Below are 27,393 nucleotides of genomic sequence, written 5' to 3'. Positions count from 1 at the left end.
AAAAGCATCTGCCAAATGCATAAATGTAAATATAAATGTTAAGGCCATGTTGAATGTGTGTTCCTGCTCGAGTATGTGATACATGATTTTTTTTATTTTGAGATTGTGTGGGTTTGTTTTGGTATGGGGATATGGTATTCATTTTATTTGTTCAGGTTTAAAAAAAAGGTCTTAAAATGTCTTAAATTTGATTTAAAAAAACTCCGATTGTATGAAAACAGGAAACATTGTATGAAAAATGTAATGATGAACAACAAAGAAATGCAAAAGTAAAATATGTAAGAATTTATTTCTTACAACCTCCTGTGTGTCCTCTAAAAAAATTACATGTAGGCAGGTTTGTGAGGGTTACTTTTGAAATATATCCCACTACAGGTTGCAGAATGCATGCTGAAAAATGTAATTTGTAATGTAATCCATTATATTACACAAAATCAGTAATGTAATCGAAATACTTTGGATTACTTCTTCAGCACTGGCAGATTTTTTCACTTGTTTTGACTATAAAAAAGTACAGTACAGTAAGACAAAATACCCTTACAGTATATTACAAATAAATGCTCTGAAAAAAAACCCTAAACATCTTATAAAACAGTTAATTTATCTTGTTTTAAGGGTTTTTAGATATTTAACTATTTTTGACACTCCAAACTTTCTTCAAAATCCCACAGAGTATAAATGATGACATCATCTTCTGATCGTATAACATCATATCCAACTTTTCACTCATAACCGCGTGAAAGCGCCCTCTGTCTGCTCGTATGAGAACACAAGAAAGTGTCTCACGGCTGTTCGAACACACATCATTTATATTCCAACAAAGCAGACTAAAAATGTAATGAAACAAATGACAATAAAATGCACTTCAGTATCAATCACTTCAGTAAACAAAATACTTTTTGAATGTAACTGTATTCTAAATACCATCTATTTAAATTGTAACTGTAGTGGAATACAGTTACTTTTATTTTAAATACGTAATCCTGTTACATGTGTTCCGTTACTCCCCAACTCTGCATGTAGGCGACATCAAATCATTTGCTTTTTATCATTATAGGGCAAGCCGGGGCAAGTTGTCACATGGGGAAGTTGTCACAAGAGTTTTTCAGTAAAAAGTCCAATTACATAAACGTCTCTTCTTTCAAACACATAGTTGTCTTAAAAATATATTTTTGGTAAAACAGTGTTTTTTTTTCATATATGCCAGATTGGGGCAAGTAGTCTCATTTATAAAGAAAAAGTTTTCAAATAGTTTTTTTTAATGTAATTTTATCAGTGTTGTTTTAGTGTTTCAGTTCTGCTGAAAAGTCTATAATAGACTATTTAATGGCAGGTTTCCATTGTGACAACTTATCCCATATGGTGACAACATGCCCCTCCCTGTTCAAAGAACTGTATCTTTTTTTTTCTGGGCAACGACGGTGGTAATGTTCAATAACTTTATTCGTAATCAAGACTTTAAGGTTTGTGTCTAAACATAAATTGACTTTCAAAAATAAACCTTCCCTGAGAAATATTCACCAGTCTCTCTCTTATTAGATTATTTCTTGCTAGGCCTTTCAAGAACCAATTTTACTTTAAGTCATTAGCATTTTCCACATCATTAACATAAAAATAAAAGTGCTTAATTAATTAAATGTCGGTTTGGTTGGTCTCCTTCATACTCAAATGTGCAATCCATCCACAAAAGCACCGTAGCGAATCGCACTAATTGAGCAGTGTTACAAGAAGCAGCTGTGAGCATGGAGTGGAATAAATAGTTGTGAAAGGACAAACAGTGTCACTCCATTATTTATCATTTAGTAGTCGAGCTCTGCCAGCCATCCTAATTTATTTGGATTTTGTTCAAATCTGCCTGTTTGTGGAAAAACATGGCATTGTGTTTTATTTTCAGACACTTGAGTGCAAAAAATATTCCAGAGCAGCATTGTTCCGATAGATGACATTCACACTACCGCCCATTCAACAGCCACAGCTTTCACATGTCTACATAACAGCAGAGATGTTGCAACTGGGTAAGCAAACCAGGCAATTACCTGGGGCCCCGAGCTGGAAGGGGGCCCCCCTTAAAGATGGCTGATTACAGTTGAACACAGCAACGACAACATAAAACCCCATTAAATTAATTGATGGTACAAGACACTGCAATGACACGTCCAGAACCCCCTTAAAGGGGCCCCATGATACAAGCTTGCTGTACAAATTTTATATCTGGGGTGTTTCTGGGGGGGTCCCTTCTGCCTAGGGCCCAATAAATAATAGAGCACAATAAAGGAACGGCCCGAGGAAAGGCTGAACATTTGTTTCTTTCCACCAGAGAGACATTGTGCTTTTGTAAGAACTTTTCTTTTGCAGTGCAAATAGTGTTGCACAAGAGTATTGCATTTTCTCAGCGTCTGGGTCTGCCTCTGTTGGCCTGCGGGAGTGAAGAAAGAACAAAATATTTTATTTGATATAAATCTGGTCTAAAAGTCCCTTTCACATGACTTACGTCAGCGTTGCCCAATGCAATGAACTCTGAGTAAACCAAAGGCTACAGCTAAGGCGTTGTAACGTGGCACTCGATTTGAAAACAATTTCAAATTTGAGTCCAGTTTGCTTCTGACCTTTCGAAGTGCAGCCAGTTAACTGGACAATACACATGAGCATTCAAACGTTTGGACACACAAACTCATTCTTTATTATTATTATTATCATCATCAACAACACTTTCGAATAATACTAAAGTTAGTAAACTCATGTGAAAAGGCAAAATATGCTCTGTACAAATATCCACAATTTACCTGTCTCACGTGCGTTGGGTGTCCATGCATGGGATGAATTACTGGCAATTGTTGTGGGCTCGTATGCCACACTCTAGTCTGTTTGTGCTTGTCCGGAGACCTGTGTCTTTGCATCACATTAACGGGCCGACTGATCACAGGCTGGAGGGTGCGTGCCTGCTGCATGCGTTCCCTTGGCATCGACTGGAACTCGGCTGGCTCTAGCACTGGAGGTGGAGTTGGTGGCCTCTGGTGCTGTTTGATTGAGCTGCTGAATGGGTTGAGAAGGTCTGGACTGAGCTACAGGTTTCTGCAAGGCAGCTTGAGTCTGTTGAATTCGGTTGGCGAAAGGGTTTTCTATCTGGATGGTGTGTTGGCGAAGGGCTTCTTCAGTAAGAGGAATGGATGGCGGTACTGTGGGCTGCATGTGGTCTGGTCTAACGCCCGCTTGCGTCAGTGGATCGCTTTTGTGTATCCGAGGTTGGTTGTGCTCTTCAGTGGGGTGAGGTATGGTTGTTCCTAGAGGTAGACCTGTATGGATTGGATTCTGAGTCCGAGGGGTTTGGGTTTGAGGTATAGCATGCCTAGGAGCAGTCTGGCTTTGGGATTGGGCTTGTGCCCTTGGCGTGATCTGTTGGGCCGCTTGTCTCTGCACAGTCGGGCCCATTTGAGAGTTATTCAGCACTACGTTGAGAGTCTGTCTTTGGAGGTCTCTTCCTTGGGGAACAGAAGCAGCCTGGGTCAACTCACCAGCAGCTTTGGTTTCCCTGGGTCTTGGACCAGAGCGGCCCCTCCGTGCATCTGGTCGCGGCGATCGAGGCCGCCGTTCTGTGGATCCACTGCTTTCAGAGTTGACGTCTGGACGGTTGGGGTACGCTGGCGTTGCCTGCAAACGGTCCCAAGGCATTTGACTGGGATTCGTGCTGGTGCCTAACGAGGGGTCGATGAAAAGGTTGTTGGCCTGAGTTGGGTTAGAACGTCGTGTTTGCTCTTCTGTTGATGATCGCATGTAGGCGGCTCTGCGGTTATCATTGGTGTGGTTGCTAGGGTGTTGATTGGGCTGAGATCTATTGGTCAATGGATTATTAAGCACAGTCTGCATTTGATTACCTAAATTCAAAGGGTCTGAGTTTAACAAGCCAGTCTGAGATAAATTTTGATGGTTGTCATTGCCGTTTTGAAGCCGTAGCGCACTTTCTCTCTGGTCATTGTGTTGCTGGATCGCTGGGTTTGGCTGGTTTGGTTCTTGAGGATACGTGTTCAGGTTGACATGCACCGTTTGAGGTTGTGCACTGTTGAACTGGTCAGTACGTGGCAGTGTGTTAAGGTTTACATGAACTGTCGGGGCAAGCGCACCAGGCTGAGAGTTACCCGTTTGAATGAGAATATTAGGATTTTGTTGGCCAGGATGTGGGAACGACCTGGAGGTCTGAAGGTCATTGTTTGGATATGAATTGTTGTTGTTTGTATGCCCATTGTCTGGGGGTGCACTGAAGTTGTGTTGAAATGCGTTTGTGTTCAGATGGCCATTATGTAGCTGTGGGCTGAAGTTGCCTGGTCTGTTCCGGTCATTGATATTAGGAAGAGTGGTGAAGTTCTGCTGGTTTTGTGGGAGTGAGTTGTGTAATGTTGGATCAGGGTGGTTTCCATTGGCAAGATCTCTATAGGCAGTGTTGGCATTCTGTGGAGGAAGAACCTATAAAAAGAGGCATTACTGTGAATTGAACAAGAAATTATAACTGGATGATTAATATAATCACAATGAAGTTGCTAGCAATAAAATTAAACAACATTGATTTTAATGTGCTTTTTATTTGGCCATTACATTCCCTAAAAGACGGTGTCATTAGCCTAGTTTGGTGATCCTTCCTTGTCTTGTGCCTCGCAAGTGTGAAAGCATTACAAACGATGCTTTAATGGTGTTTCTGATTTAAACTTAAGAACCAAAAATGGTCTTAAAGTTGGTCAACTTGGTTCATTTAAGTGAATCAGTTCAAACTGTCCATTTCAATAAATTGATTCAAAATGCTGATTCAGTGATTCATTTATGTTGTCACTCTCCACATGGAACTTTATGTATATTAAAATGTTTTAATAACAATCTACGTAGGTAAATATCCCTGTTTATTACTACGTTTTCTCATAATGGTGGCTGTGGCTCAGGTGGTGGAGCAGGTCGGCCACTAATCGCTGGGTTCACGGTTCGATTCCTGGCCCACATGACTCCACATGCATTGGGCAAGACACTGAACCCCAAGTTTCTCCAAATGGCAGGCTAGCGCCTTGCATGGCAGCTCTGCCAACATTGGTGTGTGAGTGCGTGTGTGTGTGTGAATGGGTGAATGAGTTCACAGTGTAACGCGCTTTTAAAACCGCTAAGGTTAAAAAAGCGCTACATAAGTGCAGGCAATTTACCATATTGGTGTATATAAACGTCAATAATTTAATATGATTTTTCCTTGCGTTCATTTATCGGTTACAGATTGCACAGAGCACAATATAAGAATGGAGAAAGTGGTGCAGATCGTGTCTTACTGTGGGGCCATCATTCTGGTTTGTCTTCTGAAGTCCAATGGCATCTTTGAGTCTCCGATCAACTGCAAATATGATCATATGAGTATATCAGTTTAGACTCTTTAGCATTATAAAGCAAAACTAAATTTTTAAGATGGAGATGCTGTACCGTTTCTTTGTCGCAGGAGAACAATAATAACAATGATAATTATGATAAGTGCAACAACACAGGCTACAACGATCCCTGCCACTGCGCCAACACTGAGACAGGTACCTTTGAAGCAGGTGAGAGAGGGAGATGGGGCAAGGGGGAGGAAAGCAGAACAGTCAGTTAATAATAACTAGATTTGTACAACTAAAGAAAGTGTTGTGGTGCTTGCCTGTGGAAAATAACTTAAGAGAAAATGACAACAAACCAACTTAGGTTTTCTAGGTGGTTGCCAGGGCCCTGCTATGTGGTTGTCAGGGCTGCCGCTGGCCAAATTGATGCCCATCGCATGATATGAGCGTGAAGCGAACGTCTGTGTTCTGCAACTGCTTTCGGGTCCTTGAATAACGTATAACGTGCGAGTAAGGGCAGCCAGTGGACTTCCTGGTGCCTGCCTAGGATAAGATGGTGCCCCCCTAGGGAGTTGGTGCCCTACGCAGACTGCATAGTATGAGTATAGGGAGCGGCAGTACTGGTGGTAGTTAAGGTGTTTTGGGTGGTTTTTAGCACACTGATTTTAGATATTCACACCAAATGAGTTTTTGTGTCCATCTGCGCTCTTTTTACATTTTTACAGTTTTTCTATGTAAACATGCGCTATATGAAAGTCTTTGGCCATTGTGACCATTTGTCCAGCTGTTTTTATTTTCCAAGGTAAAAAAGATCATAAACTTTTAAAAGAGCGTCTAAAGACACCTGCATTCTGTTATTTGCATTGCAATGCACACATAAAGGCCTTTTCACCCCAAACGCGACGGATTATGAGAAGCTATTCGCCGACGGATGGCTCTTTCCCATAGAAAGTGAAGTGAAAGTTTGCCGTTAGCACATTCATGCTTTTATAATAGGTGGCGCTAACCGACAAGCAATTTTAACCTGGTACGGTAGGTGGCTCAATGCACCTTTGAGCTGGTGCTTGATTCAGTGCGAATGTTCGCTCCAGGTGAGAACAGCTCATTAGGGATCTATTGTTTTGATTGATCGTGGCGAGAAATTGCTCAGAAGTTTTTCGTTTGGGTTGCAAATGCCTTGAGTCATGCTTTTTTAGTGCAAGAACACACAATTAGTCTGAACAGCCCCCACGATGTTGTTAGAATGTTGCTATATTGTTGATATGATGTTTGGAGTTATTTCTAGGGCATTTAAAAATGGTTTCTAGGTGGTCGCCTATTGGTTCAAGCAGGGCTGGACTGGGAAGAGTAATCAGCCCGGGATTTTACATAGCAACTTGCCCAAAAGTTGAGTGTGTTGGGGGGTCCTTCTCTGCATATCGCGGCAGCATTTTGTGGTCCGTTCTGCATAACATGATGGCTAATTTTGCTACAAAAGAGCAATGAAAATATTAGCCAAGAAACCTTTGTCATATCACTATTGTCAAATTTTAGGTAAATATAAGCTTTTAAATTTTGCTAATTTCAAATTATTTAAATCAGCCTGTCTAATCTATAAGGTTATACATGGTCTGACGCCTCCACCATTGAGTGATTATATTAAACAAAAATCTAGTAGTGTTGCCGGGTCTCGAGTGACTAGAGCCACTATGAGAGGTGATTGCGACTTGGCATTTAGGCGGACCGCCTTTTCACAGAACGTCCTGTCATATCAGGGAGTGAGCTTCTGGAATAGTATTCCATTGTTAATGAGGGAAAGCACAAGTCTTCCTACCTTTAGGAGTCGTTTAAAAGTGTGGCTGAGGGACACACAAACATGTGATCATGTTTAGTTAATCATTAGATATCAGATGTAAAACAGAGTTAGTGCATTACAAAAACGGATACAATTATCAGTGTGATATGGGTTGTGCAATAAGAGTCAGTATAATATGGGTTGTGCAACAGGGGTCAGTGTAATGCGGGTCAGTGCAATATGGTGTAATATGTGCAATATCAGGTTAGTCAGGATATGTGCAAAATTGTGGTTTGTGCAATATAGTCGATGCTTTCAATTTTCTATATGTCTTTTGTTGTCCACTCTTGTTGTTACTGTCTGTTCTAACAAGTTGTGATCACTGCTCTTGTCCTTGTTTCTCTGTATATAGTCTGTGTATAGTGTATTGGTATGTATTTATTAATTTCTGTGTGTAACATCAACCTGCCAGAGGGTCTGCAGATGGAAATTAGCCTAAGGCTATAATCTGACATATTTACATTTGTGAAAATGTTCATTAATATGTATTATCGCGGCCCATTCGGCCCGTTTCACGGATGACCCACTGCATCTTCAGTGGCTCTGATGCCGGAAGTTCATGCAGAATCTTATGTTCACTTTTACAGCCAACAATAGAACACGTATGACACTTACGAAGCCGAGACATTATTCTTCTCACTGTATCTGCGTGTAGATCTCTCAGGGGAGGATCTATGATAACAGGGTGGAGTCAGTCACCAGTCGTGGGCGGGGCCTGATCTAACATGCAGGATTTTTATGAAATCCCTATGGAAGAAATGAATAGGAAAAGTACTTCCAGAACAAAGATGGCTAGAAAAGAGGGCAGGCACTGTTGCGCTCAATTGATGCTAGTTTTGGCCAGTTTGTGTGGCATTTCACCGGGTAGGCCCGCCAACTGTGACCTCTCATGGGTCCAGAATCCCGTTCCGCATTACAGTACATTAAACATCTAATATGTTCTGATCGGATGTGACTCACGTTCACTGTAGACAGACACATTTTGCTGGAATCTTAGCACATAGCATCTGGTTAGGACATGGTTTTGCTAGTTTTGCCACTGCAAGCACCACTATTAGTAGAACAAATAAATACAAACTGGGCAAATATATAAATAACTGCACAGAAACATCACTAATAAAGCTAGAAAATGGGAGAAAGTATCCAGCCAAAGAAAAAAGCATTGTAGGCGGATGAAAATTATGACTCCTTCCACTGTGTTGACACTTGAATTTATCAATCCGGGGTTGATTACTCCCTCTATGGTCAAGAAAATGAATGTCAGGCCACAAAATGAGCTGACATGAGAATCCGTCACAGAAGCACCATAGAGAGCCTTTAACTCACCCACAATGGCCACGTTTATCTGCTGCTTTGATGTGCCCCCTGTGATGTCATTCTTTGCTGTGCACACATAACTGCCACTCTGATTGGTCGAGAAGATCTGCAGACTCAGCACGCCACTCCCCGATTGGCCGGCGGTCACTGGCTGGCCGTTCAGTTCCCATGAGAACGAGGCAGGAGGTAAAGAGGTGGACGTGCAGGTGAGACGAACCGTCTGCCCGATGGTGGCATCTCCACCACCAACACACTCAGATGAAGTCTTAGTCAACTGAGGGGCATCTGGACCATCTAAAGAGCCAACAACATTACAGATTATAAATTCAACCTTATAGCTCATCAGAAACTTGAAAGGCTCATCATACTGTATAAAACTCCTTGTGGTCGCTATAATGTGGTTCGCTCTCGGTGGGCGTGTGGCGAGTTGTGCATGGGTGCTGTGGTGGATGGTGTGATGCCTCCACACGAATGTCTTGCTCACTACGCCACCACGAGGACTTAAAGCATCAAGTCTCATTAACAGTTTTAATGACTCACAGTACACGCTGAGGCTGGCTTTGGCTGTCTGAGCACTGACGGAGTTGCTGACAGTGCAGGTGTACTCTCCTGCATCATCTCTCCTGGCTGGGTTGATGATCAAAGATCCAGCGCGGATGGTAATGCGGGTGTCCGAGGACAAGGCAGTGCCTCCTTTACCCCAAACCACACTGACCTCTGTGCCCATACTCCAGCTGCAACGCAAAGACACATTCCCACCCTCCAAAGGAAGAGTGGGCAGAGACACACTCACTCCTTCCACAGCATCTAAACATTGAAAACAAAAGCCAGACACCTTGATGCATTACTCATATTTTTACATTTTCAATTATTCCTGGTAAAACACTTTTTTGTTTGTTCTATAAGCAAGAGTACTTCTAAAAGTTTACTAAAGTAACTTTAGCAGATTTATTTATTTATTTATTTTAGCAAATGCATATTAAAATTTCCAATGTTTTTCAGGAAAACCGTAAAAAAAAAAAAAAAAAAAAGATTTCTCAGTCAGGGGCATTAATTAACATCAAATAAACATCAAATAATAAATAACACACACACAAAACAATATGTACAGAATATATATATATATATATATATATGTCAATTATCAACAGTTTGGAAATCTGTGATTAATCGCAACTAACTACAAAATAGCCCTAATATATATTAGGGCTGTCAATCGATTAACATTTTTTATCTAATTAATTACACAGTGTCCCGATTCATTAATCGTGATTAATCACATTTACAAATATTTGCTGAGAAAGCCCCTCATATAACAATAATTGAATATATAATTATGAAATAATGATACATGGTTATCTTTAAACATTAAAGACCCTTCAATCTACACCTGCGTCAGACATACTTGTGTAGCGTCTCATGTGCGTTGCATCATAAACATAAAATGTTTAGGTCTCTGTGTCAAGTTAAATATAGTTTAATACTCAATATTTAAACATTTGCGCTCCTTCAAGTGTTTTGAATTTAAGAACATAACGCATGTTTGTGTTGTTCTGCTGCTGAAGTGTTTCTTCACTATAATAAACTGTGCGTTGCTCATACAGGTGAAACTCGAAAAATTAGAATATCGTGCAAAAGTTCATTAATTTCAGTAATTCAACTTAAAAGGTGAAACTAATATATTATATAGACTCATTACAAGCAAAGTAAGATATTTCAAGCCTTTATTTGATATAATTTTGATGATTATGGCTTACAGCTTATGAAAACCCCAAATTCAGAATCTCAGAAAATTAGAATATTACATGAAATCAATAAAAAAAGGATTTTAAATACAGAAATGTCGGCCCTCTGAAAAGTATAATCATGCATATGTACTCAGTACTTGGTTTGGGCCCTTTTGCATTAATTACTGCCTCAATGCGGCGTGGCATGGATGCTATCAGCCTGTGGCACTGCTGAGGTGTTATGGAAGACCAAGATGCTTCAATAGCGGCCTTCAGCTCTTCTGCATTGTTTGGTCTCATGTCTCTCATCTTTCTCTTAGCAATGCCCCATAGATTCTCTATGGGGTTCAGGTCAGGCGAGTTTGCTGGCCAATCAAGCACAGTAATACCATGGTCATTGAACCAGGTTTTGGTACTTTTGGCAGTGTGGGCAGGTGCCAAGTCCTGCTGGAAAATGAACTCAGCATCTCCATAAAGCTTGTCTGCTGAAGGAAGCATGAAGTGCTCTAAAATGTCCCGGTAGACGGCTGCGTTGACTCTGGACTTAATAAAGCACAGTGGACCAACACCAGCCGATGACATGGCTCCCCAAACCAACACAGACTGTGGAAACTTCACACTGGACTTCAAGCATCTTGGATTGTGTGCCTCTCCATTCTTCCTCCAGACTCTGGGACCTTGGTTTCCAAATGAGATGCAAAATTTGCTCTCATCAGAAAAGAGGACTTTGGACCACTGAGCAACAGACCAGTTCTTTTTTTCTTTAGCCCAGGTAAGACGTTTGACATTTGAAGCCCATGTCCAGGACCCGTCTGTGTGTGGTGGCTCTTGATGCAGTAACTCCAGCCTCAGTCCACTCCTTGTGAAGCTCCCCACACATTTGAATGGCCTTTTCCTGACAATCCTCTCCAGGCTACGGTCATCCCTGCTGCTTGTGCACCTTTTTCTTCCACACTTTTCCCTTCCACTTAACTTTCTATTAATGTGCTTTGATACAGCACTTTGAGAACATCCAACTTCTTTTGCAATTACCTTTTGAGGCTTTCCCTCCTTGTGGAGGGTGTCAATGATGGTTTTCTGCACAACTGTCAGGTCAGCAGTCTTCCCCATGATTGTGAATTCAACTGAACCAGACTGAGAGACCATTTAAAGGCTCAGGAACCCTTTGCAGGTGTTTAGCTGATTAGAGTGTGACACTTTGAGCCTACAATACTGAACCTTTTCACAATATTCTAATTTTCTGAGATTCTGAATTTGGGGTTTTCATAAGCTGTAAGCCATAATCATCAAAATTATATCAAATAAAGGCTTGAAATATCTTACTTTGCTTGTCATGAGTCTATATAATATATTCGTTTCACCTTTTAAGTTGAATTACTGAAATTAATGAACTTTTGCACGATATTCAAATTTTTCGAGTTTCACCTGTACAGCTGAAATTTCACTTACTGCCCTCTGGAGTAAACAGGTGGTACTACAAGCTTGCATTTCTCAGGAATCTTCCATATTACGGTCCGGAGGCGATTAATTGCATTAATTATTTTTAACGGGTTATTTTTTATCAAATTAATCGCACTGAATTAACACGTTAAATCGACAGCCCTAATATATATATATATATTTTTTTTTATATATATATATTTTTTTTAAAAATGTGTTCCACCAAAACAACCAATCTAAGCTCTGAAGAATTTTTAGACATTAGCTTTTAGGTCATCTGCAAGAGTACTACTAAGAGTTTACAAAAGTAAAATTATATTTATTCATTTATTTTAGCAGATGCATTTATAATTTACAAACTTTTTTAAGTTCTCTTTAAGATCTCCTGGGATTTTCACACACAACTGTCTCTAGAATTTACACTGAATAGTGCCAAAAACAAAAAACATCCAGTGAGCGACAGTTCTGTGAATGGAAACTTGATGAGAGAGCTCAACAGAGTATGGCCAGACTGGTTTGAAAAAAATTATACGACTAATCGACTGACAGCACTAATATATATATATACACATACCACAGTTAGTTCCGGTCCTCGAATCTGATTGGACGAGAGACGTTCCATGAGCACTGACGGTGTGACATCATCAGCACTCGGATGCTTCACTGTGTGTGTGTGTGTGTGTGTGTGTGTGTGTATCACTCCGCTTGTGTTCCTGCCGTTCTAAACTGAAGTGTAAGAGCAGTATATATGTGTTAGGAGTTCCTGTCTCTATTTTTGAAATTATCTTTGTTAGCCAGCAGGTGGTGGCAAAAGATCATTTTTGTGTGTAATATGAGCCAGTTGGTGACGTGAAGTGAATCCGTTTTACTACTAAATTACCAAATCTAGGAAATAGCTTTAAATGTCTTTAAATGGACAACTTCAGGATTAAGGCTCATGCTGAGAGACACAACAGACTGATTTATTACAGAACTCAAGTGCTTACCTTTTATCGGAGTTTCCACATTGGATACATACTGTTTAAAATGGTGGAGGACATCGCTGTTTCTATAGTGATTGACTCTTGTGCACCGGCTACCGCGAAATTGAGAGGAATACCCCCGCTTGGACGTCTATTTTCCACTGAGAAACCTCAGAAAGCTGACAGCATCTCTTATTGGGAGTGGCAACAGGTGATCGCACATGCTCCATCTCTCTCTCTCTCTCTCTCTCTCTCTCTCTCACACACACACACACACCCATCAATCCATCCTTGTTTATCCAATAACTTTTTAGAAACAGCACAAGCCGTGATACTATTTCTGAAGTTAACTTTTTGAATTACTAACAGAGGCTTGGACGCATCATTTGGTTTGAAACAGCAACAGCAGATTCTGATTCGTTGCGTAAGAAAGTATTTCCATGCACAAATGTGTTTTTATGACCGTACTCGGTTTTTAATAATTTTTTTAAATGTACTTGTTCATTGAACTGTTGTAGATAAGCAATATCACACTCACAATCATGCTATATGTCCCTATATCAGCACTGCTGTGATTAGCTACGGCACTCGAATCACAGCAGTGCTGATATAGGGACATATAGCACGATTATGAGTGTGATATTGCTTAAATATATATATATATATATATATATATATATATATATATATATATATATATATAGCGTATATACATGTAAAAAAAAAAAATGCACCAAAAAAAAATCTTGTTTTTGTTTCTTCCAAAAAAAATTATCAAAATGACAAATAAAATATTACAAAAAAAAACAATTATACTTTAGCTTTGAGGTCATCTATGTGCAAGTGTACTCCTAATAGTTTACAAACGTAACTTTTAGCAGATGCATTTTAAAAATGCAGCATCTTTCTCTGGGATAAATATTATTGACTCATCTTGCACTCTTGCTCTCTATAATGTGAATATGAGTAAATAATTAACAGACGTTTTATTTTCTGGGGGTAAAGTAGTTATGCACCTTTAGTAGCATTGAAAGCAACAAATGTAGAATTTTTCGGACTCACCAAACACCTTGAGCTGCACCGAACGGGTATTGACACCGAGTCCAGTGGCAGGAGACGGTTCCACTGAGACGGTGTAGTTTCCAGAATCACGGAGCTGACTGTTAGTGATCTTCAGCTGAGTGGCTGTGACAGAGATCCTGCCCTGGTACTCTGGGACTGATATTAGAACAGGCTGTCCATTCGCCCACATCGCCAGTGTTGTCGGTACGGCATTGGTCCATCTGATGAGGGATGTGTCAGACACGGTCTGCACTGTAAAGATGGCATCTTGCCTGGATGCCACCAGTACTGGTGTTTTCTCAAACTGAATTGAAACTGGCTCCAGACACACAGCGACCAAAGGCAGACCTGATGGAGAAGAGTATTCAACAACAGCGGCTTTAGAATTTGGACGCTTGGGTCAGAGTTCAAAAGGTCTGAAATGTAATTGCATTATGATTACAAAATATCAAAGCAAGTGGATTCTGTAAACTAATGATGCTAGAGATATTCTGGTGATTTTTAATTGATGTATGGTGTCCTGGCATTCACAATCATGTTCCACTAACATTTTGACAACCAGAAAGTGTCCAAATAATGTTTTGCTTGAAAAGTACGCTTGTGCTATCTTTCTTCTTAAATGCTTCTTAGTTTGTTATTTTTCTATCTTATACGATGGCATTCAGACATTTTTAAGCATGATTTAAGTGTCTGAAAGAATGTTAATTTTAATGGGTGTGGTATGACAAGACATGCTAATGATGCATGTAACATTGAAAGAACTTAAAATAGAAACCAGAATTAAAATAACAATACAATACACATACAGAATGCAGGTAAACTGGAGGAACTTGAATGGGTGTAAAACAATCTACATGCACTTTTCACCTTTGAAATACGCCTTGCACCAAGTGATGTTTTCCCATTCTTTTGTCTCATTATTCTATTCTATTTATTTTTAGCAGTTTGAACTATTACTTGTGTGAATAGAGGAGACCAAACTCACCTGTCAAAGCAAAAATGACAACAGGATGCACCAGTATGTTCATGTCAATCTGGAGGGCCTGATCAAAAAAATGTCATGTTAATTTTCAGGTGTTTCATTCTATCACATATTCAATATTATTGGGGCTAGTTGTTACACTTTTTACTCCAGTGAATGTTTCCCCAAAAAATGATCAAAATGAGTATCAGACTTAAAAACCAAATGAAATCAAAATGTTTGAGTTTTGTGATTTTAGTTCATGTTTTCAGCTTTGAAGTAATCTATAAGCAAGTGTACTATAGCAAATGCATATTCAAATGTACAATCATATATATATATATTACACACACACACACACACACACACACACACACACACACGAATGTATATATATGAATGTATACACATGAATGTACATGTATGTATGCATCTGTGTGTGTGTGTGTGTGTGTGTGTGTGTGTTAATCGACAGCCCTAACACGTTCATTCAGTGCGATTCATTTTATAAAAAATAACGCGTTAAAAAATTTACGCGGACCGTAAAATGGAAGATTCCTAATAAATGAAAGCCTGTAGTACCACCTGTTTACTCCAGAGGGCAGTAAGTGAAACTTCAGCTGTATGAGCAACACACAGTTTATACAGTGAAGAAAACACTTCAGCAGCACAAACATACGTTAAGTTCTTGCGTTCAAAACACTTTATGGTGCATAAATCCAAACTAATGTATCTCAAGATGTGTTTAAAGATTGAGTATTAAATTATATTTAACTTGACACAGAGACCTAAAAGTTTATGTATATGATGCAACACCGAGACGCTACACAAGTATGTCTGACGCAGGTGTACATTGACATTGACACATACACATACACATACACACACACACACATATATATATATGTATATATATGTATATATATATATATATATATATATATATATATATATATATATATATATATATATATATATAAAATAAAGAAATAAAATGTATGTTTTTGTTTCTTCCAACAACAAAAAATTATCAGAACGACAAATAAAATATTTTAAAAAAGAGACTAAAGTCTACAGAATTTTTAGACTTCAGCTTTGAGGTAGGCTAAAAAGTGTACTTCTAAAAGTTTACAGAAGCAACTTTTAGCAGAGGTATTCATTTTAGCTTTTTCATCGTAGGTTTTTTAAAGTACATTTCTGTACAGACACTTATTGACAACGAAAACCTGCCATTAAACAGCATAAACAACATAAAGCTTAACAGTAAAACAATTATGAAACTGTAATTCACACTCACTTAGCAGTCTTCGTTTAGTTCGCATCTTCTTTAAATGTTTTAAAACCCGTGTTTGGGTTCGTGACACGGTGTGTTTACTTCCTGATTCACCTGAACACTGGACAGATCACCTCACGTGATGTTCGGCAGGTACATCGGCATTAATGAGGAAAATAATATAAAATAAAATAATTATGGCTTATAGCGTAAAAAATCAAAAAGATCCCCGTTGTATCAATTGATTTTTAATAAGATGTATTCCTTATTACGTATAAATCACATCCGAGCTCTCCAACTAATTCCACGCTAAGCCACGCCCACTTTACAAAAATGTTTTTAAATAAAAGTCCTCACCATGCGGCGTCAAACATGGTTAATAGTAATACAATCATATATAAATAATACAACTAAAAAAATAACAATAAAACTAAATATTAATAATGATAAATCGCACTGCCAATTAAGGACATGCTAAAGGATTTTTGGAATGAAATGTGTGGGTTCTCCCAAAATTTTGTAAGATTGCAGTTTACCATAATAATGCTATAAAAGTATAATATTGTCCATAATCTTCAATGATGAGTCCAGAGTTTTCACACCCACTGTGTTGCTAGTAAAAGGGCACGCAACTTCTCAAACTTACTGGCATCTACCTGAAGGGGTCAGTATCAGTTTAAAGTGCCTTTGGTGTCCTCATCAAAATCACTCAGTCATCATGAACATATTTGCAAAATAATGAAATTCTGAGGTTTATTATAAATGGCTAAACATCGACACACACATATCAGTACAATGATAAGTCTCTTGTAATATGTTCCCCTCATTTAATACCATTTTCTTTGGTTGGGTGTTTGTGATATTGGCATGTCCCACACGCTGCTCTGCTAACTTCAATGAGTGTAACAAGTCATCTGTATTCTATTTTCATAATACTATTAAACATTTTGCATGTGTCCCTGAAATTGCTGTCCACCCTGTCATTATGGGATAACTGCCCTTAAAAGAAACCGGCTGATGTAATCAGTGACATCACCACTACCACCACTTTGTCTTTCTTAAATCAACTGCTGCATGTACAGTAAGTATCTACACATATATTTCCTAATTTTCATCATATTGTGTTTGTAGTTGGATACTGTCAAGCTTAACATGTCCACCCTGTCATAGTGAAATATTAACATAGGACCCTATAAATGCAGGGAACATACCCTCTATACAATGGTGATTGCTCCTGGAAGAGCCACTATTGGTGAACTTCATGACATCATGAGCCCTTCTGTAATTACTTTGGTGATTAACAAATACCTCATAGAGTAAACAACAGATTTTTACATTTTTTTATACTGTAAATTTAACAGAATTTTATTTATTTTTTTACAGTGTCAGCATGTAAATTACAACCATTTTAAACAGTAAAATGTACAGGTTGTTCTGTAAAGTGGTTTACATTTTAACTGTATTTTTTACATAATTATTCTGGCAACCACAGCTGCCAGATGTATTTTTTTTTTTTACAGTGGGACATATTTATGACCCCCTCTTCCTTTATACATTCACTTTTGGCTCCCAAACGGCTCTTTAAAAATATATTTGTTTTGTATTTTTTTTTTATTAAGTCAAACAGTTTGCGATACATAGGCGGAGGGTGAACCAACTCCAGGGCAAGGCTAAGATGTGCGCTTCCCCTTGATGCATTTAAATCGATTTTTGTAGGTTTTAATCAACGTGTCGCCTAGCAACAACTTAAACGTCCCAGTATAAACGCTCCCGTTAACTAATTTGTTATTAACGCGACTACGTTTACAAACTGTTAGCAAAAAAATGTTTTAGCAAAAAGCAATCAGTACTAAATAATAATCAGCCAATATAAATAAACACTGCCTTACCTAATGCAGCAAAATCCTGCGTTTAGACCTGGCATCATATGCGTTGATGATGTCCTCGTTATTTAGTTTTGTGGTTATGTCACTCTCAATATGCAGCAGACTCAAGGATGAAAGTCTCTCCTGTCCCATTGTTGAACGCATCCAATTCTTTACGCGTCGCATAGCTGAAAAAGATCTCTCGCATGTTGCGGTCCCCACCGGTAATGTTAGAGCCAACTTGAAAAGTTTTTCGAAGTTTGGATAAAATCCAGTCGAGAGTGCCTCCTTAACGAAGCCAGGAGATGTGTGACGTGAGTTCAGTTTCAGTAACTTCATCTCATACATGCCAATTTAGGGTTGATAGAGAGGGTGGTCGCATATTTATTTAAAAGAAACTGCGCGCCTTCTGGGTCACATTTTAGCACTGCATCCACACTCTTTGCTATTCCCATGGTCTGGGTGGAAAACCGGGACTGACACAATCTACATGGGAAGCAGAAAATCGCGTCTGCCTCTTTGCTGTATTCAATGAATGAATATGCCTTATAGTAATCGGACGAAAATGACCGGTTCTGCTTACCGAACAATGTTTTGGGGTATTCGGGCAAGTAGGGTTGTGATGGTCCAGTTTCCTTTGTGCCCAAATCCACAGGTGTGCTGCTTTTATTGGTAACACAGTCAAAGATCCGTTCACAAGGCCTGATGCAGCCAGACTCACCGGCTGTATCTGTTGATATCTGTGAAGATGAGCTTTCTTCTAAGTTTTTGTCAGATATTTGCACACTTGAATTGGATGGGTAAGGGCTGTTGTTTAGATCGTTGCAGCTTAAAGTCTTCTTCTTGAAAAATGTTCTTATGTCCATTATGTCAACTAAATTGGATGCCAGCTCAAAATTAGCCTATAGCCTAAATCACTTTTTTTTTTTTTTCTCTAAAGCATAAACCCGCGGTTTTAGGCGAGTGCGGTTACGTCATTAACATTTTTTTTTTAAATGAATGAATTTGTATTTAAAGTGATCACAATTTAATAAAAACATTGTAATTTATGAATTATATTGCTTTCATTTATTTAAAAATTGTTTATCGAAAGAAAAAAATCCGGCATATACATGAATTATCTCTGCGCGTGCGCACCGCATGCAATTTACGCTTTCCACAGACCACAGCTGAGCCAGCTCAGCCGCGCTTATCGTTTGGTTTTGGAGTGGAGGAAACTGATCCTAGACCAGCAATTATGGGCAGCTTTTCTCTATAAAAGCAACTAGTAGTAGCAGGCAGGCTGCTTTTGAGGGATACATTTTCACTCTCGAATTGTATATTGCTAGTCTCAAGTCCGTGGCCAGCCTTCCCCAGCCTTACACACGCTCCGCCTATGTTGCGATAGTTTAACATAATTGGTGTTAAAACAATTATAATTACATTATTAAATGAAATAATACTCTACCTTTACCGCAATATATTTAAAAATAAATTGGTTTGTTATGAAAAAGAATACCATTGAACATTTGCATTGCAACCTGAACGATTTAATAAATTGGCTCCGCCCTCCCTCACGCATCTTTGGTTCATTGGTTGACACTGCGTGTCTGATTGACAGGAACAACAGGTGAGTCTGAGCAAAGACCGCGCTTGAGCGTTTAAGCCTATATTATTTTATTTATTTTTTCGTTCTTTGAATTAGTTCATTTTATTCACTTAAATCTTTTGATTATACATATCTTTGTTTTTTTATTTAAATATTTTTATAAATAGATTCGGCTCTTCTGACATGCGAGCCAGCTCATCACTAGTCGCTTATTAACAAGAACTCATCACGAACAAAGGACACAGTATTTAACTCTCAAAATTCAAAGTAAGTGTGCATATTATATATATATATATATATATATATATATATATATATATATATATATATATATATAGAGAGAGAGAGAGAGAGAGAGAGAGAGAGATAACAAACAAAAGTTAAGTGTCTTGTTGAACCAGTTAGCTATAAGTAAACAATCCAGAGAGAGAGAGAAAAAGAGAGAATACGTATGTATCATATTTTCTCCTTCATTTTCTCTAAACTGTCAGGTGTGATGGGATTATGGAGGCTGGTGTGGATTCTGTTCATGGGTGAGTTATCTGATGTTATTGACTCCTGAAGCCTAAAACCTTTATAAATGATGGCCAGTTGATATCACATGTCATTTTATTGTCTTCAAAGAAAAAAAATAATTTCTTCTATTCTATATCCACCATTTGGCTGGACAGCAAAGAACAGATTTTGTTCTTAAACATTAAAATATATATATTTTTAATCAAAATAAATTCCCTTGTGTGCCCAAAATATTTCTGCCAAAACCACGCGGCCCATTGATAGCGAGAACCACTAATCGCGACCACGAGGAGGTTACCCCATGTGACTCTACCCTCCCTAGCAACCGGGCCAATTTGGTTGCTTAGGAGACCTGGCTGGAGTCACTCAACACGCCCTGGATTAAAACTCACGACTCCAGGTGTGGTAGTCAGCGTCAATACTCGCTGAGCTACCCAGACCCCTATTTTGTCTGTTCTTTAAAATATTTTAAAAAGTGTCTTTAAGTGCAAGTCTTTGTGACAACAGCATTTTTTGTCATGTGTCACTCCGAGACAGGTCGCCCGCCTATTGTGGTTAGATGAGCAAAATTACCCGCGCATTAAATACGTTTGGACAAGGAGCATGCGGACTGTGATTTTACACCCTGGTCACTGTTTAATATACCTGGCGACTTCCCAGATCCATGGTTTTGCCATTTCCTCATATTGTCAATCATCATCTGTTCGCAATTGGCATCGATATCTTATTACATCGTCATATTGCCCAGCCCTATATTATAAGACTACTTGCCAAATAAGGCACATGAAACATTGATTAGAGTTGAAATTATTTAATTCGCTTGCTTGTCGAGCTCACACAGTGATCCCAGAAGCAGTAGAGATGGTCTGATACATGGAGCTGCGGTTGTTACAGAGCAATATCAGACTGCAAGATGGCGCCGTTGACCAATCAGAATCGAGAGCCATGCTATAATGCTGCTTATAAGTACCCCAACAGGAAGTTAAAGGAATTTTCCACATTAAGTTAAGCTCAATCGACAGCATTTTTGGCATGACGATTACCACAACAATTCATTTGAACCTGTCCCGCCTATTCTTAGAAAAAAAAAAGTTTGGGTTACAGTGACGCACTTACAATGGGAGTGAATGAGGCCAATCCTTAACCTTTAAAATACTCACCGTTTCAAATATATAGCCCTATAGTTTAGTTTTCCATTTATCAACTATCCAGAAATGAATCCATATTTTACTCATTGTCAACAGTGCCAGTGTTTGTTCATGGAAGAATATCAGTACATTTTAAAACCGGCCGGCCCCTCTACGTGGCGCTTGGAAAAACCCTGGTTTTGGAGGCCATATTTCAGAAGAACCCTGAAGATAATATAGACATGGTGACGTGGGACCGCCAGAGAGAAAAGGAGAATGTCCGAATATCAGGGACCATTCATGACAAAAGGATATCTTTGGAGAAGGATAATGCACTTCTACGGATAATTAATATTTCGAGAGGTGACTTTGGCACCTACAAGGTTACAGTAACAGACAGTAATGGAGACCAGCAGCACAACTCCATAGAAGTCCGAATGATGGGTATGTAAGGCTGTGTTTCATGAAATGATGCAAATTCTGACCTTTACATGATTCTTTGCATATTTCCAGTGCATGCAAAACTATATAACTATAGCTCAGTTTAACGTTTGCTCACAATGAAGATTTCAGAAAACTAGATTAGCAGATCTGCATGCCAAACTCCATTTAAATACATTATACTCATTCTTATGTCTGCAGCTTTATGATGTCATATTGCACAACTCTCTGGAATTCTTGATTGGTATATAATGTATATAATGACCGCCAAACTGTATGTCCTCTGCTTTACATTAGGGTTGATTTTTGTGACGATGAGCAAAATAAATATGTTCATGGAGATGCATAAACAGCCCACACATGTCCTGCTGTTGTTTTAGAGCAACCTCTAAAGGCGTCCATTGCAAACCTGTTGGAGTGTTTTGTGGATACAAATGACGTTGCGCAGTGGGATACCCCTCAGTTCGAGTGGCTTGTAGATGGCGTTGGGGTAACCAGTCAAACAGCCCTGTTAGAAAATGGCAGAAGACTAAACATCTCACTGGTCAAAGGAGAGAACTACACCTGCATCACCCACAGCAGTCTTGGAACAGTGACTACACATTTTGAAACCTCAAAAGGTATTTTAAAATGTCACGAATATGTCCTGGTGAAATTGCACCATGAAATCAATAGAAAAGGAAGCAATTGCATCTGCGATTGCGTCTTTAGGACCATTAGGATTTTTATGATTGTTAAGTACATTTAACGCCCTACCTATAGTGACAGACAGACAGACAGATATTTGATATTTTGCTCTTTGGGAGAAGCGGAAACAAAACTACATCTGGTAAGAAACCTAATTACGTTTTTACTCTGAAACCTGTTTGAGTCAAACGATTAGATTCTCTAGTTTCATCCGATATGCCATTTCTTTAAATTTTAACGATTTATCGTAAAACGCCAATCTACTAAACACAATGTCCACTAATGTGGACTTCAGTGCATTTTTGTCCTTCGAAATAATATATATTCTGCGCATTATCACATTGAATATCAATGCGTTCACCCAAAAGCTATAAAATGTGTCTTTCAGAGGCTTTAAATGGAGTTCGGATAAAAATAAGGTGCATTTCAGACTGTTCTGAGACCAGTGCAGACAGACAGCAAACTGAAGTTTAAGTCATTCACTCTCTATGCAGCTTATGCAGAGTTTACCAATACTCTATTTTAGGCCCGATTTTCACTCGCCGACAGTTTTGTGAAGCTCACCGACAAAAGCCTGAAATCGTAGCTCGCTCCTGTGAGCGACGAACGCTATGTATGAATTATCACAGACGCGATTTGAGAGAAACGCCGACGCGTCGCCGATGTCAGCGAGATCTCGAGCATGTTAAATATCTGGACCTGTCTGCGACTCCAAATCGTACAATGTGAAATATGTTTTGACTGAATACAACTGCAGCGTTGGCCTACAGCCAATGAGAGAGCAAGAAACGGGGTACGGGAAGTTTCAATGGGAGTTGTAACCTGCAACAGAACATCAACTAGCATGCGGTATCAAGAAAGTCTCATTGGACCGAAGAAATGGAGGTGCATCATCTCCAAGTAAGCGCCTTTGCCAGTCGCGGTGCAGAACTCCTCCGTCACACAAGAAAAACTCAGCGACGGAGGAGTTCTGCACCGCGACTGGCAAAGGCGCTTATTTGGAGATGATGCACCTCCATTTTTCCCACTTCTGTTTTGAAAGCATCGTCACGTGGGTAGCCTACGTCGTTACCAAATTGAACCAGAAGTCACGCTTTGGTCTCCGGATTATAAGTCATTGTTGGTTGAAAATCCTATAAATGTTTTTCCAAAATGTATGAAACCAAAATGGACACAAATATTACATTTCTATGAACTCTACTTTAAAAGATTTCTCATTTTTATCATCCGAGATAACCTTGTTTGTCAACGGCCCAATTGTGTCTCTCATTTGTGTGATACTGTATGAAACGCTGTCTGTGTAGATTGCTCTAAATCGGTCTCTTAAGATGTTCCGTTTCAGTCAGGATGCTGCTTTACAGTGTGACAGCAATGGCTCATTAGGAACATATTTCTCCTATTTTGATTTGAATAATGTCATTCAGCGTGCCGACAGGTTGTTTGTGACTGCTGTGCATTGTGTGTGTGTCCTCAGAAACTCCGACTTCTCCCTGCTCTTGGCCATGTTATAAGGGACTGATTGCAGCGTGCGTTGTGTTAGCATTGCTTTTTGTAATATGGTAAGACCTCAATCCTGTTCTATTGAACTCTTATTATTCACAATGCTTTTGCTGGCTATATAACATTTTCAGTATTGAAATCTTTTGAATGCACTTTGCATTTGACTACGTGCATTGCATTACTATGTGCATTAATAGACTAGTTTCACGATCTTGAAAGCAATGAGACGGATGTTTTAAAAGTGGCTCTGATGTAGCAAAAATGGCACAAGTTCATTTGTAAGTGCCTATAAATGATTCAATAAAATTCTCTGAAAGAACACTAGGAAGATGATAAGGGATAGTTCGCCAAAACATCTAAAGTCTGTCATTTACTCACCCTTATGTTGCTTAAAACTATATGACTATATGCTATATGTGGCAGAATGTTTAGCTTTAAGGCCCAGCTATACTAAATCAAAGACAAAACTGGTAGTACTACTTGGTTTACGTTTTTCAGTCATTATTCAACGTGAACACACCTGCTTGCAAGAACATGTCATGCAATTTTTGTTTTTGTTTAATTAGTCCACAAAAGGAATCAATTATACTCAAATACTCTCAAGTGCCCATTCATTCATGTGCCATCTGCAGCGAATGCCATTCACACATCTGCCCAAAGAGATTCCGGTCATCATTCTTTTGTCTGTAATTTTATTGATTTATTTTTTATTTTATTTATGCATTTGCCAGACGCTTTTATCCAAAGGGACAGGGACAATCCCCCCGGAGCAACCTAGAGTTTAGTGTCTTACTCAAGGACACAATGGTGGTGGCTGTGGGGATCGAACCAGCAACCTTCTGATTACCAGCTCAGTGCTTTAGCCCACTACTACACCACCACTCCATAATAACTTGCACATTATTACACATTTATACACCCATATTTGCAGTTGTATCAGAGTCATCATAAATTACAATAACGGAGTGTAATAGGCGATATTATGACCGAATATAGCGTGTTAGTGCATTGGCGTCATGAATGCAGTATGTAAACAAGACAAATTAAACATTTTCTGCTGCATATATATATTACTTAAAATCATCAAGTGGTTAAAACAGCTTGTTTTACCAATCTCATGTGAATTATACTCTTAGACTGAGGCATAAAATCATTGATAACACATTTTAATGTCACATTATTTAAGGTTTTACATGTAGCATCCTCATATTTAAATGCTCATCTAAGCGCCTCCCACAGTGGTCAATCACGAGTCTCATGAATAATTAATTAGACTTCTGAATTATACTTTTGTGTTCTTTTGAAGCTTGAAGAGGTGGTCACCATAAACTGCCATTGTATGACATCACTGAGCACAACATTTTTCACAATTTCTCCCTTTGTGTTCAGAAAAGAAAGAAAGTCAAATAGTGTTATAACAATACATGGGGTGAGTAAACAATGACTGAATTTACATTTTTGGATGAACTAATCCATTGACATTTTTCCTAACATCTCTTTTTGTGTTCCACGGAAGAAAGTCAAATGGTTTTGTAACAACATGAGGGTGAATAAATGTTTTGGTGAACTAATACTTTCGAGCCTTTTCAGAAAATAAATGTATATCAAAATATATATATATTGAATATCATCAAATTGTGAAAATATAGAGATATCGTCTATTTAACTGCTTACAGTTATTCTTACATAAACCTTTTTATTTCAGTGTAATTATCATGAAGATGAGAAGACAGCCTAAGTACGTACCTACAGGTGTGGAGCCGGCTAATACTGTTTGAGTCCTCATGTTACACTCACAGAGCAGATTTGATTTTATTTCAACTTTTATTTGTACTTGTAAATATTTAAAATATATATATATATTATTGTGATGGTTATTTATTTCTATATTTATGCTGGTGCACATTGCAGTGATCCTCTTTGGTTTTACTTTATCTTCTTGAACGTTTATTAGAAAGGCCTGGACAGTGATCTACTTAAAATCTTTGGTTTTGAGAATTTTTAATTTTTTTTTGTTGATTTTCATTTTTTGGGTTTACAACATAAGTTAAAGTTTTAAAAGAAGTGTGTATTTTGTGAAAGATTGTTACATTTCTTCCTCAGTTGTTCTTCTGTCAGGCTGCTATGAAATCATATTTTGACACTGGTGTTCAAAGGAAATAAAAGTTTAAAAACTGATATTGAGAGTGTGTTTCATACCAGAAGGGGTGGTAATAGAGCGGGACAATCAGGTAAGGTGTAACCTGGAAATATCAGGACATTTTAGGGTTAGCCCTTAAACATTTCATCAGCTAAAATGGCTCTTTGAGCATCTTTAAAAATGTATTTTCATCGTTATATTCTTTTGAGATTTGTTAAAGGGAAGCATCTGGACCCGGTTGCAACATACACCTTGAAGTGTGTTTGTAAAGCAGTTCAATGGAAAGTAGGAGGCGAGAAATCGGCCTGGTGATATAAACAATATTTTAACTCACAGACATGACGGACATGTCCGTCAACGATCTCTCTCTCTCGTCGCACCACCGTCCGCAATCAGCCTGTATCCCTCTCGGAGGCTTAATTAGCCTGATATGGGACCGGGAGTGTATAATCACGACCCGGCCCCGCCCTCCGCCCTGCCACAGTGTTCAAATGCATTCTCATGTTCTAGCTTAAGTAATTCATTTGTCATTTTATTTCACTTAAAATATATTTTGTAATATGGGGTTAGTTGCAACTGGCTGCTGCTTAACCCTTTAAGCTTCGATTAAAAAAAATTATCATCAAAATATTAATAACTACATTCTTGACAAACAGAAAATTGGTATTGTTTGAAAGTTTAGAAGCTCTGCTTTCCAATGCATGTAGACATTCTGACCAAATCAAAGTGCTTTAAATGTGCTGCATGTGCTGTTTTGATCATTTATTTAAATATTTACATTTATTTAAATGCACATGTTTGTACTGATTGCAATAATATAAACAATCCATGTGTTAAATTATATTGGAAAGCTCTTAAAGAGTAGAATACAACCAGCCTATTTGTTTTAATCACAGACAAAAATATAGCGAGTAATTGCTATGTATGTGTCTTTGACAATTATGTTGGTGATGCTTATATGCTGCTTTTTTGCTTCTGTCATGCAGCATAAACGGAACAGAAAATATCACATAGAGGAGGTGATTATCTTTAAAATGAGTCCACACACAAGGTAATCGGATGCATCGATCATTAGATAATCCATGTGAAGCACAATGTTACATATGACCACCAGGAGATGGCGCCAAATACATGCCACAGACTCACTGATGACTCAAATGGCACAGAATGAAACTCATTCTGTGAAATCTTATTACTAAAATCATGTCTGCATGCTATACAAACCTTTAGTCATTGTTGTGTTTGCATGTGTAATTATTACTAATGTACAATTATTATGTTTTATTTGTTTGGAGAATGTAGATGTTTTTGGACATTAGGATAAATCATTTTGTAATGCTATAACCTTAGATTGCTTTGTCGTATCAACCAAACATTTTCTTAGATATAGTTGGCATGATTGGGAACAAAACAAAAGCACATGTATACATAGAGGCCGTTGAAATAAAACATGTTCTTCTATTTTTTTCTTGTGCATCCAAGTATGTTTTTGAGACTTGGCGTCTCAGGGTAGTTTGCCCTGAAATGTGTCAACTCTTTTGTCGTTTGTTGGGGCAGTGTAAAAATGACAAATGTTATGTTTAACAACATAGTAATTCCAGCGGTTAAATTCAACTT

The 27,393-nt window shown here is 38.5% G+C and overlaps 2 protein-coding genes across 2 annotated transcripts; one reads left to right on the top strand and one right to left on the bottom strand.

Moving 5' to 3' along the window:
• Nucleotides 1–306: 306 nt before the first annotated feature.
• si:dkeyp-97a10.3 (bromodomain-containing protein DDB_G0280777) lies at nt 307–16,197 on the bottom strand. Its single transcript, XM_052143357.1, has 9 exons — nt 15,937–16,197; nt 14,664–14,721; nt 13,679–14,026; nt 9,028–9,294; nt 8,497–8,781; nt 5,446–5,550; nt 5,298–5,359; nt 2,784–4,458; nt 307–2,416 (listed from the first exon to the last, which is right to left on the bottom strand). Exons 2-8 carry the CDS (start codon nt 14,704–14,706, stop codon nt 2,902–2,904), a joined length of 2,667 nt encoding a protein of 888 aa, XP_051999317.1. The 5' UTR covers nt 14,707–14,721; nt 15,937–16,197; the 3' UTR covers nt 307–2,416; nt 2,784–2,901.
• Nucleotides 16,198–19,300: 3,103 nt separating this feature from the next.
• On the top strand, nt 19,301–25,790 carry LOC127656429 (uncharacterized). Its single transcript, XM_052144753.1, has 7 exons — nt 19,301–19,386; nt 19,533–19,632; nt 19,857–19,898; nt 21,126–21,452; nt 21,830–22,069; nt 23,611–23,695; nt 25,342–25,790. The coding sequence occupies exons 3-7, from the start codon at nt 19,862–19,864 to the stop codon at nt 25,412–25,414; spliced, it is 762 nt and encodes a 253-aa protein (XP_052000713.1). The 5' UTR covers nt 19,301–19,386; nt 19,533–19,632; nt 19,857–19,861; the 3' UTR covers nt 25,415–25,790.
• The last annotated feature ends 1,603 nt before the right edge of the window (nt 25,791–27,393 follow it).

This window comes from Xyrauchen texanus, chromosome 15 (assembly GCF_025860055.1).
Source record: "Xyrauchen texanus isolate HMW12.3.18 chromosome 15, RBS_HiC_50CHRs, whole genome shotgun sequence".
Classification (NCBI taxonomy): Eukaryota; Metazoa; Chordata; class Actinopteri; order Cypriniformes; family Catostomidae; genus Xyrauchen; species Xyrauchen texanus.
The sequence above is the reverse complement of the archived record's forward strand: the minus strand, read 5'-3'. Positions and strand labels throughout refer to the sequence as shown.